General features: G+C 38.4%; 1 protein-coding gene across 1 annotated transcript in view; it reads right to left on the minus strand.

Annotated features, from left to right (window-relative positions):
- Window positions 1-7,078: 7,078 nt before the first annotated feature.
- The window catches only part of POLN (DNA polymerase nu), an 87,645-nt gene continuing 81,432 nt past the window's right edge, over window positions 7,079-13,291 (minus strand). The window contains exons 23-24 of the mRNA XM_063401178.1: window positions 10,123-10,184; window positions 7,079-7,257 (exon numbers count right to left, since the gene is read on the minus strand). Of these exons, the coding sequence (XP_063257248.1) occupies window positions 7,189-7,257; window positions 10,123-10,184 (131 nt within the window). The 3' untranslated portion in view covers window positions 7,079-7,188. The remainder of the gene's footprint in view (window positions 7,258-10,122; window positions 10,185-13,291) is intronic.

Raw genomic sequence — 13,291 nt, forward strand, 5'->3', positions numbered from 1 at the left:
AAACAAATCCACAAGTAAAAAATAGAGACTTTGATTTGCTGAGGATGAATGTCCTTGGAGTAAGGAGTAAAAAAAAATGTTATTGGCAACTGTTAGGTACAGAAGTATCAATGAGCAAAAAAAGCAGGAGGTAGAGTGGGATGGAGTGAATAACACCTGCTGCTAAGATAATTTATTGAAATAACTGAAATATGAGAACCTAGAAATGAATTTTAAGGCTAAGGCATCACATAAAAATAGCTTAAATGCCCACCCTTGTGTCAGAAGTTGATGGAGGGGAAGCAGGGACAAGAAAGCACATTCCTGGCTCTGTACCACCAGTGTGGAACATGAAGGACAGGCAGGATCCATAATGCAGGAGTGCTAAAAAAATGGAAAACCTTCCAGCCCAAGGGCAAAAGCAGGGATTTCACTGGGGTGTACCTATGGGCAAAGACATATTTTGAAACATGAAGTATGACCTGGATTGAAGACTGGAGACAGAGGCCAGGCTCTTTTTGTGGGATGCAGTAACTTGGAGGCTGGACAGTCATGCCTTTTTGTTGTTGTTGTTTGGGGGTTTGTTTGTTGTTTTTTGTTTTGTTTTTGTCTCTCAGAACAAATATTGATTAGTTCAAATGCAGGGGTCAGCCCCAAGAGGGAGCACAGAAAGCTCCTCGGCAGAACATCCTGTAATCTTGTGATTTGTGCATTCCTGTGGGTGGTGGATGCTGAAAGCCTTTCAGGGAGAAAGGTTTCCTACACTTTGTAGATAAAAGGACAGGAGCAGCAGCAATGTCCATTGCTCTGACTGCCTTTAGAAGGTAGGAACAGCCCCCTCAGTGTTAGAACAAAAAGCCATGGATATCAGTCACAAGGAAGTGAATCCAGAAGCTGGCACTTAAACTCCAGAGGGGCAGAATCAATCACTTCCCTGTGCACAGGTTTTGGGCAGGCTGCTTGGATATTCAGAGGACTGGCAAACAAGGGACAGGACAAGTGCTGAGAGTAAACCTAAAAATGCTGTGTGACACTAACAAGCTCTATTCAAGTCCATCCAATGTTCAGTTAACACCAGCATTCTTTTTAAAGACTTGCTTAACATCTTCCCATCCTTACCTTGCTGAAATTTAAGCCCCTCTTTTCCCATTGTATCTCCAGGGGACCTATGGAGCAGCTCACTGCCACCTTTATGGCAGCCCATCTCATACGGGATGAATCCTTATAGATTTCTCCTCAGTGTCCTCAAGGTTAAATGACTTAAATCCTTGCAGCCTTTCCTCATAGGTGGTATTATCTATAGCTCTGATCACTCTTGGTGGCCTCCTGTGGATTCCTGTTGTCCATCTATTTTCTGAAATGCACTTCTGAAAATTGGGCAGGGCATTCAACTGAGACCTTGTTGGGGCTGAAGCGAGTAGAGGGATTTGTTATATCACTTTTGATCATTCTACAAACACCTTCAGATCCCCACGTCCTTTCCTGAAATTGATATCTAACTAGCTGTTCCCTACATTTTAGAAAATATGTTGCCTACATTTGGGTAGCTAACTGGCTTTGCTTTTGTGTGAAGCTTTGTATTTATCCTCACTTCTTTATATTTATCTTATATTACTGTTCCGTTGTGTCAAAATCCTTTTGAATTATAAACCTGTTGGCCAGAAGGATTTAAAGCAAGATTTCAGTTCTACAAAAGCAATATAAACAGGATTCAAGACCTTCTCAGGAAAGAAATATATGATTAATTGTCAGAAAAATACTTTGTTTGTTGTGCAAGGAAAAATGTCTGCCCAGACTGGAGGTGTAGGATGAAGTAAAGAGGTTTTTATTAACCTGATTTCCAGGGAATGGAAGGTGTTAAAGCATATGGATAATGCCAGGAGAAGGTTAAATTTTAGGTCAAGTAAAAGAAGAAGTGAAAGGACTAAAAAAACTTCAGCTCCAGAAGAAAAATCAAATATATCACAAGCCATAGTATCAGAAGCAGCCAGAGAGTTTGACTACAGCCCAACATTTACAACACTTTTTTAACCTCATCTGAGACCCACAGAGGCCCCAAGGGAAGATGTTGACTTCTCCCAGCTCATATGTTACAAAAGCTCATTATATTTAAAGGAAAACCTCCCTGGGAAGCTTATTTAATTTGACATCACGGTTCAAGTGAATGGATGGGAAGATAAACAGAGATGGGGATTGCTGGCAGGCGAGTAGGGTGGCTCAGCTTTCAAACTGCTGCAGAATTTATTCATTGTGAAGAAATGAAGTCCTTATAGGTGTCTTTCACATGCAGTTTGGAGTCAATCATCAGCCTGAATTGACTCTGGGACATAGCTTAGAATTAAAAACAGAGGGAAAAAAAATTCTGGCAGAAGTCCTGAGGACACTTTGCTTCTTCATCTAACCAGCTACCAATAAAACATTTAGGATAAATCAGCAATTAACTAATTTCTGGACTCAGCTGGATGTGGACTAATGGATCAGTGCAAAGAGGCCAAGAAACCCAGGGAGATATTTAATTTTGTCTCAGCCAGTTCTGTAGAGGAAGGCTGGGTAGCAGGCAGCAGCCACTCGTGGGGAGGATGGAGGTTGATTCTCAGGAGCCTGTAGCTACAGTACTCTGTTTAACACACAAATTGGAAAATGGGATTGTAATCTGATGCATGACACTTTGAAATAATTAGATATGAGAAATTCAGTGTGCACAGCAGTTGAAGCTGCCAAAAAATGTGGGGGGAGGGGGGAGCGTGGAAACCAGAGAATTTCTACAGTCAATTTTTGATAGCCTGGAAAAATTGATCATGAAATGAACAACTACAGTAAAAATACTGTTAACCAGAGAACAACCTCCAAAATTCCATAAATGCATAAATGACGTGCCAAATGACAGAGAGGAGTGAACTAAGGGCACAAGAATTAGAGGTAAAAATAAAAGCTTTTTTTTTTAACTTGTGGACAACTAATTGTAAGATTTTTACTAGAAATATTAACAGTATCTATAAAGTGGGAGGAAAGGTTAGCAGTGGAAAATTTTCAGTGTAAGAAGCAAAAGTTGAGGAAGAAAGAAGCTAAAAATTGTCCAGTTAATTAACTTTGAAGGGAGAAGGTAACATGGAAAAGTGCACAAAAAATGTGCAAATGGCTGGAAGCTGGATCTCCACAATTCGAAACACAAGCAGCATTAAAAATTGCCTGGACTTAGAATAGGTAATGACATGCTTGATAACAAAAAAGGGACTTGCAGAAACTGGTGGTAGAAGTGCACTTCAAATGTCTCTCGAGAGACCCAGCTGACCAGTGACAACAGTCTGGCTGTTCTCTCCAGAAGGGATGAGCTGATTTTTATTAGGCTGGGGATGTTTTCCAGCAAGGCAAAGACAGGGCACGACTGAAACTTATTTTAAACCCAGAGATGCACTCTCTAGTAAAACCATTGCAGAATGGCAGAAAAAACGATTCCTTTCCACTCCCTGAATGTTTCTGACAACGTGCTAATACCAAAAGGAAGAATGCCAGCCAAAAGTGAGCCTGTGAGCCAGGGAATATAATAAATGTTGGCACAGAATGAGGCAACACAGGTGGGAAGGCAAATCCCAAAACATTTCTGGGGCTTCTTCTGGAATGGCACTATATCCTTCATGTGGTGCAGCAGAATGTTTGAAGGGAATTTCTGGTTTGTCTTCCACCCAGGTGATTGCTGTTGTCTAACTGAGGAATGACACAAGGCCAAAATTCAGGAGGTCTCCAGTCTAACCACCTGCTCAAAGTAGGGTGAGATGTGAGGTCCAAAAGAGGTTACTCAGGGATGTGTCCACTCTGGTCTTCTAATGGTGAAGCAAGAAAAGATGTTTCAGGCCACTGAGGAAATATATCAAGCAACTAACATACAACCTTGAACCTGTTCTTTGATCTCCTTTTTAAATCAGATTAAATAAGAAATGAGAGGAATAGGTTTTGTTGACTCCCAAAAATGAAATTAGTTTATTTTTAAGGGCTTTTTCTTAATCATTAACATGAACAAGACTATGTCCTGAGTGATCTAGTAGATTCAATCTCTTAATCTACTCTTACTTTTCAAAAACTCACACCTTTTTTCCATCTCCATGTTTAAAATGTCCTGCTCACATAAAATCTGAGGCCAGTGTTTGAGCTGTGGTTATTATCAGGTTGGACCAGCACTGAAGATCAGATCCTGCTGTCCCACAGTTGCATGTGGACATTACAAGATTTGTGCACAGGGAAGTATTGGCCATGCCATCCAACAGCTGAGCTGTTCTGTTTCCCACAGACACTGAGGTAAAGTATTTTCAAATAGTGCTCTTTCCACACTATTTCACATGGTAAACAAAGAAATTTACAGATGATCTAAGGGAAGATTCAGGCCATCAAAGACACCTGAAATTAAACCCAGACACAAATCAGTTCAAAAGGGTGTTATTACTGTGTTCAGAGAATTAATTAATGAAACTCCTGCTCACAAAGGATACCTGAAACTAAGTACAACCAGCCCTTTCCCTCTGCCCACCTATTCTGTGATTTCCCATGCTCATTGATCAGCACTTTTGTAGGGTTCTGCAATTCAAACAGAAGTTTTTGTTTCTTGCTCTTCCAGTACCTCTTTGTAGGCTGGGAGGAAAAGGGAATCATTTTAGAGATTAAATTGAGAGCTTTAAGGGTGAAAAAGTGCTCTTATGATTGTTCCTGCTCAAGCCTAACCATGTTTTAAAGACCCTTTCATGAAGAACCAAAATAACCTGACAAGGTTGTTATTTATTATAATAAGGGTCTTGAGTTCTGTGGTGTGAAATTATTGTGCCACCCAAAGGAATTTGAGGCAGTCATCAAATACTGAATATTTTCACCTATATTTATTTGGGAGGAAATCTGTGGTCAGGACTGGCCTTGCTTCCTATAATGGCTCTTTAGATTCAGACCTCAACTAAGGTTTGGAAAAACTGCACTGCCCAGATTTTATGATTATACATAGATCAGCACACAAGAGTGGCAATACTGATGCCTTGTCCTCTGGAAATTGGGACATGAATGTTGGGACATGGCGCTGGGAAATGAACTGCAAACACTCTTTCTCAAGTGGAGAAAGCTTCTCAGTTTCTTCACTGGAGAATCTGGAGCATTGGAATGATATCCCAAGTTCATGGTATATCCTGCAAGTTGGAGGGATACAAACTTCACCAAGTCTAAAGACTGTGTCAGCAACAACCATCCAAAATTATGCCAGTTTGCCTTTTGCCCTCACGCCAGTGTACACAGAATGAGCCCATGTGATAAAGCGGTGTTTTATTTCTTGGCCTTCTTCCTTCTGTTAGCTGATTTTCTGGGAATTTAAAACCCTGAAGAAACTGTGACACAAGGAGAATAAAACATTAACTTTGCCTGCTTGTATGACAACCTACATGAAGTGCACATCTGGGGAACTGCGACTGACAGGTTTTTGTGAAGGGTTGTGTTTGAAAATTTGTATGGTGACCTCTGCATTTCTGTAGCTTCATATTTGAACAGATGTCAATTCACACAAGTGGATTAAGGTTCTTTTTGTTCCTAAGCGTGTTTTTGGTTTTTGTTAGGCTGAAAGCTATTCCTAGTGCTGTTTGGGGCTTGAAAAAATACACCATCCATCTAATTGCAAAGTATACATCCTAAGAAAAATACACAAGGTGAAAATCAGCTGGGAATGTACCAAAATATTTCCTCCATATAGTAGGAAGGTTAGCAATGTAGCCTTAGAGAAACAGGGCTTAGTAGGGGCCTCCCAAAATCAGGAGATCTTCAAGAGGAGTGAAAGAAATGAGACAGTAGAACATTTCACACTTATTCAGTGCCACTGCAAACACAGAGGGTTTGAAATAGCAAAAAGCAGAAGAAAACTTGTGCAGCCTCCTCTCTGCTGGAGAGGTGGGATCTGCTCACAGGACCTGGCACGGTGTCCCAGCCATGCAGGCTGGATGCCCCCACCAAAAAGCTGGCCCCAGTTAATATGCAGAAGGTTCTGACTTTGCTGACACGATCAATGCCAGTTTTATAAGAATCAATTTTTAGAAACTACTGACTCACGTCAGCTGACAGGTTATGTATGATTAATAAGCAACATAAGAAAACAATGTTTAATAGTTTAATGGCTTTAAGTGCAAAGTAAAATTATTTAATTATACAAATTAAAAATGCTGCAAAGTCTTTACAGTCATACAGTTCTAAAATTTAAATTGTATTACTGTGATAATTTGATGTCTAATGCTGAAACATACTGAACAACTCTTAAAAGTTTTGTGCTTGACTTCAACTTCTGAATAATTAGTAGACGTCAAGGACAATTTCATATTCCACAAGCACAGAGACAGAATTTGTAAAACAGTAATGTTATGAAACAAATCTCATTTGAAGAATAAACTCTACAGAAAAACAAATTATTAATAAAAAATCCAAACACTCAAGTAAAAACCTGAATCCTAAAAAGGATAAGGCTGAATCCTAAAATTTATCTAAACAATATCATTATATCAGTAATAAAAACAATAGATTAGGCAAAACTTTAATATTTTGTCTAAAGTATGCTAAGGCTATGGTGCAAACTCAGTTTGAAATTAACTCAATGGACAACAATCTCCTTGTTTTTAATACATTTAGGCATCTAGTTTTGTTTACCCGTTTTGGTCCAAAATTCTAGATAAAAATTAAACTCATTTACTCTTTTTCTCAGTCTGAGGAAAGAGACATTTAATATGTGATGAACAGCAAGCAGCTACATTCTACTCACAAAATACAAAATAAGCTGAAGCTAACAGTTAAGCACCTGACACAGTTCAAATACTGCCAGCTTATAAGTATTTTTACACAAGCACTTCACAAAATATTTAACATCAAAGCCGAAACATCCGTGTAACTCAAATATATTTGTGATGCTCCCAAAGGGTTAATACTGTCCTGTTTCATTTCTTACATGTAGTAATTTAGCTGTGAACAAAAGCAGCTCCCTGCTGGATACCTTGGCTAAAGGAAACACAATGAACTGGTAAAAACCAGTTTTATCTCACTGCTGTTGCCTAGGGCTACAGACAAAATGAAGTAAAAAAATTCACATGCAGAGTATTAGGTGCTTATGAAAGATCCAGCAGCGCTGTTGCCTAGTGATTCAGCGAGGAATCAGCACAGGCCAATGAGGTGTTTGGGTACTGAATAACATCCCCAGTGCCTGCTTTACATCTCCTGCAATTCTGTCATACACCCCCATGATTTCCCAGTGGTGAGAATCACTTTCAAGGGAACCTGTCAGGAAAAAAAAAACCAACAACCACAAATAAGCCAAATAAACACATCATATATGGCAAAATTACTATTTTTGATTTTTCCTTTGGATGTTGATACTGCTCTAGATTACATGCCTATCCAATATGGAATGTTCTTCATTTCTATTAATACTCAATTATTGCTACAATTCTGATAAAAATATCTTAACAATTTAAACTAACCTTTAGTTTTCAAATTGGAAATACATGTTACTGAATTGCAAAGAATACACTAAATCAAAATTCATCTTGTGCTTTTAAAAGAGCTACAAATGATGATTTTGATGTTTATCATCAGCAACTTTGTCAGCAATGCATAAAGATATTAGGGGTGTTTTACCCCCCATTTTCAAATTCTGGGGTATTTTTATTGTTGCTTTGGTTTAATTTCAGTTTGTTTTGCAGTTCCTGGTGCTCTTGTACACAGTAGATTTGTTGACATGAAAGCTGCCTCATTAGCATGGACTATATTTTGGGGAAAAAAAAAAAGCTACTTCAAAGATAAAGCATCCTTTACCTCAAAGAAGAAAAAGAGATCTCTCCCTATTAAGACTGTATGTGTGCTCTACTTTAGTGACATTTCGTCTCCATATTAAAAAATAATATTCATATTAACCAAGCACATAAGACATATTCAGCTGAAGTAAGTCTGCTGAAGGAGAGCAGGAGCATTTCACAAAAATCTTTTCATCTTTAGTATCTCTAATCCTAAAAGACATTTTCCTACTGTATAGAAGGGTAAACAACATGAACAAAAAAAGGGTTTTTTTTTTAAAGATCGCTCTCAATTTTTTCTCTGAGATCAAACTTTATGGTTTTTATCTGGCCTCTGTCATTGATCTCTTTTTGAGGCTTCAGAGGAAGGTGAAGTATCTTCATGATGGATGTAGTCTAATGTGCTGCACGAGCAAAAGTATGTCAGGACTCCTACAGAAATTTGCTTAGGAAATGGAGACCAGACAAGGGGAATGAAATGTGTATCTCCAAGTACTTCTACTACCTAATCTTTGAAAGCCCCAGAGAACTACTTATTGTCCAAGAATGTGTTTCTTTTCACCTATTAAGGCATAGTTGGTGTTTAATGGAGAATTACTGCTCTCATGGGAATGACACATTGAATCCATCTGTTTAATGCATTGGGATGGATTTCTCAGTGTGTGACAGCAGAACACCTTAGACTGATGTGAATAACAAGGCAGTGTCCCATTTGTCCACAGGACACTGAAACCACTTCATGGTTAGTCTGAAAAATGTAACACTAAAATGATATTCTACCCCTGTAACCATGAACACTCTTGGTAACCAGGTAAACATTTGTCTTAGAAACCCAGTACAGTACTCATATTTTTTTCATGACCATGACTGCCTCAGACAAAGTATGAATGTTGTTACCTCTGAAAAAGGCAGCAAAAGGTCTCCTCAAACTATCCATAAAGGACTACAGTGTTGCTATTCACTTTATATGCCACCAATAATACTATATTTGATTATTTTTAAGAACCTTATAGCAGCATGAATGCCAGGTATCTAATACAGTAATTCAAAAAAATAATGTAATATATACTAAAAAACACTCCAGCTTCTTTTTCTTTTTTCCCCCAAGGAATTTGTAACAAAAGAGGAGAGGCAAACACAGGTGTGCAATGTAAGCAACCTACAGAAATGCAGTTTGCAAAGCTCAGGAGTATTAGTGCAAGAAATTTATAATCCCAGTGTGGCCAGAAAGTCTCACTGGACCATATTTAATAAACAGGAATGTAACATCTTACAAAGGTTAAGTGAACATTGAGGGGGGAAATCAGTACTGGAAGCAGAAAGAATAATTTAGAACTTGGATACCCTTAATTATCCTTTCTCAATTTTTGTGGGAAGGATGGGCTTCCAAAGGACCCATAAAGGGTCTTGTAACTGCAAGACCTCCAGAGAAAGCCTCACAGAGTTGCTGGAATGCTGCAATAGATATAGAAGATCTGGAGGAAGAAATACAAGACAAATTATCAAGTAGTTTTCTTTTTCAACTGTTTCCATTAGTGCAAGCCTGTATGTTGCAACCATTTCTGAAACAATTAGAATGAAGTTCTTTCTGTCCCTGAATCTTGTTGAGTGTTACTGCTGAGTGACCTGGCAACACCAAGCACTCCATTTGTCAGGAAACTGGAAGCCTGTGGGCTGTTGCTCACTGAAGTTTAGGGATTCCCAGAAGCTTTAGTCTTTTAATAAGCAACAAAAGCTGAGCAGTAGGTTACAGTGACAGGTACCAGTTTTGTAGAGAGAAAAAACACAGTTCTTTTATAATGTAATTACAATTAGTTTGATACATAGATAGTTGTGTAGTTATCTACTCACTTTTTACAGATGTTGGTCTGGTAGATGATGTCCTCTACCTCTAGCAATGACCAGTGATTTTGTCTGCTTTGTGTGTTAGGCATCCATTCAGAAATGTTAAATAGACCCATTTTCTAAGTGAAAATTACTGAAGAAAGATCTTTTGCAATATTTTTTCAGCAGTAACGAATGCCTGGCACATCTAGAAAGCCATTAAAGGGACATATTTCTCACTCTACCACAACCCAACAGAAGTTTCATGGCAATGAATGAAATAGATTTTTAAATTACCATATGCATTGCTATGACAATCTCACTTTTCAAAAGGGAGTATACTTTCTTTCAGTTATTTTCCTTTGGAGCTTTTATAGTAATTTGAAAAAGCAATTACTGCAAATATGAAAATGAAACAATTGAAGTGAAAAACAAACTAGTTGTTTCTAGATTCCTAATATGATGATGATGATGTACAAAGCTAGGTATGCCTGAGAAAGAAATGAAAATTCAAAATTGTTCCTACCTTCAGTGGCACCTCCAAGGGTGCAGTTTGCTGCAGGGACTCCATTGTTCTTTTTACCAGTGCTGTAAGGTAAATTTGAAAACCTATAGCTTTATTTTCCATGTTAAAATTGTTATATAGATACACACATATATATATATAAATTTTTTATATTCTGTTATATAATACTTGTACTTCTGCATAAAAAAATTACCATTTACAACTTTTTCAGATTATTTTAAAGTGATATTTTATCGCTTGTGAACAGTTTGATTTCTTTTTTAAAACTGAATTTTAGGGTAAAATTTGCAGAATTATTTAATTTGCATATCCCATATATAAAGAAGTACAGCACTACTACATTTCATATAAAGGTATATAGAGCATGTATGAGTGCTCAGTTTTCAACTTCACTACTCATAACTATCTATTTGATGACAGTTTACATATTTTAATTTTCTTGTGCAGCCATAAAACTCACTTAAAAAAAAAAAGAAGCTGGCAAAAAAGCCCACAAGAATCTGAATTTTTAAAAATATTTTACTCTTCAAAGTAAAAAGATCAGAGCCAAATTTTTAAAAAATCCTCCATGTGGGATAGTGGAGCTATCAGGACTCTAAACAATTAAATTTCAGTATAATTCATGTAACTTAACAACTCATCATGCCATAACACTATGCTCACTATTACTGTGCACATGCATATATAATTATTCCAAATCAATCATTTGGGATCAGATTTGCCATCATTGGTCCTGCTAATTAGTGTTTTGCTTGACAAAGATTGCTGCTTCAACACATACTGTTCTAATTAAAACCAAAGAGACATTCAATGGATGAACAGCTTTTAAAGAGGAAGACATTTTTGGCTGGTGAAAGTGAAGCAGGAATACCAGGTGGCCCCAGAACCTGCACTGCTCTGACAGGATGGATGAGTAAATAATGAATGTTTTCATGTGTCTCACAGACTTGAGAAAGAGCAGGGTCTGTGATAGGAGCTGGAACTGCGAGAGTGAAACCCACACGATTACTGAGCAGCTTCCTTTGAAGTTATCCCTCACTGCACATCACAGCTCTTTGGAAGCTGAGGTTACAGGCAAAGGAGCAACAAGAACTCTAAGAAGCTGGGGGTGTTGTTGCTCTGGCTGCTGCCAAAACCTTTTCTAATGATGCCAGCAATGAAGAGCAGTCTGTAATGTTTCATGTCATGTCACTGCCACTGAGGCTGGTCTGAGTATAATGATGAGGATAACCAGCTTCTGCCTGAACAGGGCTCAGACCATCCTGGCTCATTCAGATCTCTGTGCTAATGAGCTGTCACAAGCTTTTCCATGAAGTCCAAATTATGCAGTAACTCAAAATATCAACAGATCAAGTGCCAGAGCTGAGGAAACCAAGACATTTGTTGACACATCTATGTACAGCTACATCTGTAGACTTGGTTCATGCTAGATTTGAGGTAGTTCATGGTCCAGTGTGGGACAGAGCAACATTTTTGGAGCGCAGAAACAAACATTGCAATCCACAGATTGTGAAAGGCAAGTGCTGGCCTAAATAATTACTCATTTGTAATCTAGTCCAAGCCAACATGGCTATTAATAGAGGAGTGTTGGACTGCCTCTGTCTTGAGAAGCCCACTCTGAATTTCAACAAGCTGCCAGCTCCAGGAGGTCAGCAATGCAGCAGATGCTGGGGCATCCCAGTCAGGTGGGATGTCTTCAGCAGGCTCAGTGTGCTGCCAGTCAGCCCTGGGTAAACATTTTTTCCAAGCTACAACTACACAAAACTTTTGAGAGGGTAACACCTGAATTCTGCACTTCTCATGCAGAATCACTCAGCTCTGTATGTTCCACCAGGCACTTATGAAGGGCACACTCAGGTCTGTGCAACTAAAGATTTTCTGTGTTGTTAGATAAATGAACAGCAATAGAGCATTTGGGCAATGAGAGGAATAGGTCTTCTTGACAAAATGCATTCCAACAGACAGCAGAAGATGGAGCATGAGTCAGCAGCATCACTTCCTGGGCTGAAATGTGGGAGTGATATGTCTAAGGCTGCTGCCTGCCTATGCACTGCGTTAGACCTGTTTTCCCCAAGTTCACTAGACCCCTAAATTTGGCTAGTTCTGTCCCATTTAGCTGTTATCCCCAAAAGGGGATTCATGATGGCAGCAATGACTGCAACAGCTTTTTCTGCTGGTTCACAAACTTTTCGCTCTAAGGCATCTGGCACAATCAGAATTCAGTTGCATTCTTAAATACTCTTAATTTTAAAATGCACAGATTAAGGTGGCCACATCAGTGAACAAACCCAATGGTTCCTCATTCACTTTGACAACCATTAAAAACCTCTCTATGGGTTTGCTCCATTTTCTTCTTTCCTTTTTTTCTGTCAGTTCAGCTCCCTGTTCTCTTTCTCACGTCACACTGACTTCTTCTCTACCCAGGATTTAGTAAAGCCATTGATTTCAAGCAGTCTGAAGTTGTTGTGCCTGCATTTCAGCCTTTTGAGACCACCCCTTTGCAAATATCAAGAAAAAGCAGCTGGACTGACACTCCTGTTCCGTGGTCTGCTAAGACTGTAAACAGTGAAGAAGGAAACATTTAAACTACATTACAGTCTTTGCACAAAAATAAATAACTATAGTGGCTTAATAAATTTAGGCTGGAAATTTAAAGTTCTAGATTTTGGAGAGAGAAAATTCTGGAACAGTCCTTAGTGGGAGTAATTTTTCATATGAAGATGATAACTTATAAGAGAGACCATATGGCATGGGGGTATGTAATCACAGGAGAGGTCCCCTTTAGTCCATGTACATAATATCTGATTCTCCCACTACCTCGAATCTCCTTGAAAATTTCCCCTTTTCTCAAGGCTCAGGATAAATAATCAGACATACACAACTGTACCTTCTTTATCTCATATATATTTTAGAATGCAGTCACTAAAAAACAGAACCACAGTGTTTAAATAGATCTATCTCTACTGCTCTTAATTTTTTGCTTCTTTTCTAAGATTTAGACTGGAGACTTTGGGGAGATAATGATTATTTCTGTTGAGTCAAGAATCTAGTATATCTGGGGCACATAAATTATTAATTTTAAAATGTTCCTTTACAGCCAACTATATACTGCAATGGCATCTGTAAAATGCTATTCTCCCAATCTTTGTAAGTTATCTCTCAAAACCCA

This window comes from Prinia subflava, chromosome 7, assembly GCF_021018805.1.
Source record: "Prinia subflava isolate CZ2003 ecotype Zambia chromosome 7, Cam_Psub_1.2, whole genome shotgun sequence".
Taxonomy (NCBI): domain Eukaryota; kingdom Metazoa; phylum Chordata; class Aves; order Passeriformes; family Cisticolidae; genus Prinia; species Prinia subflava.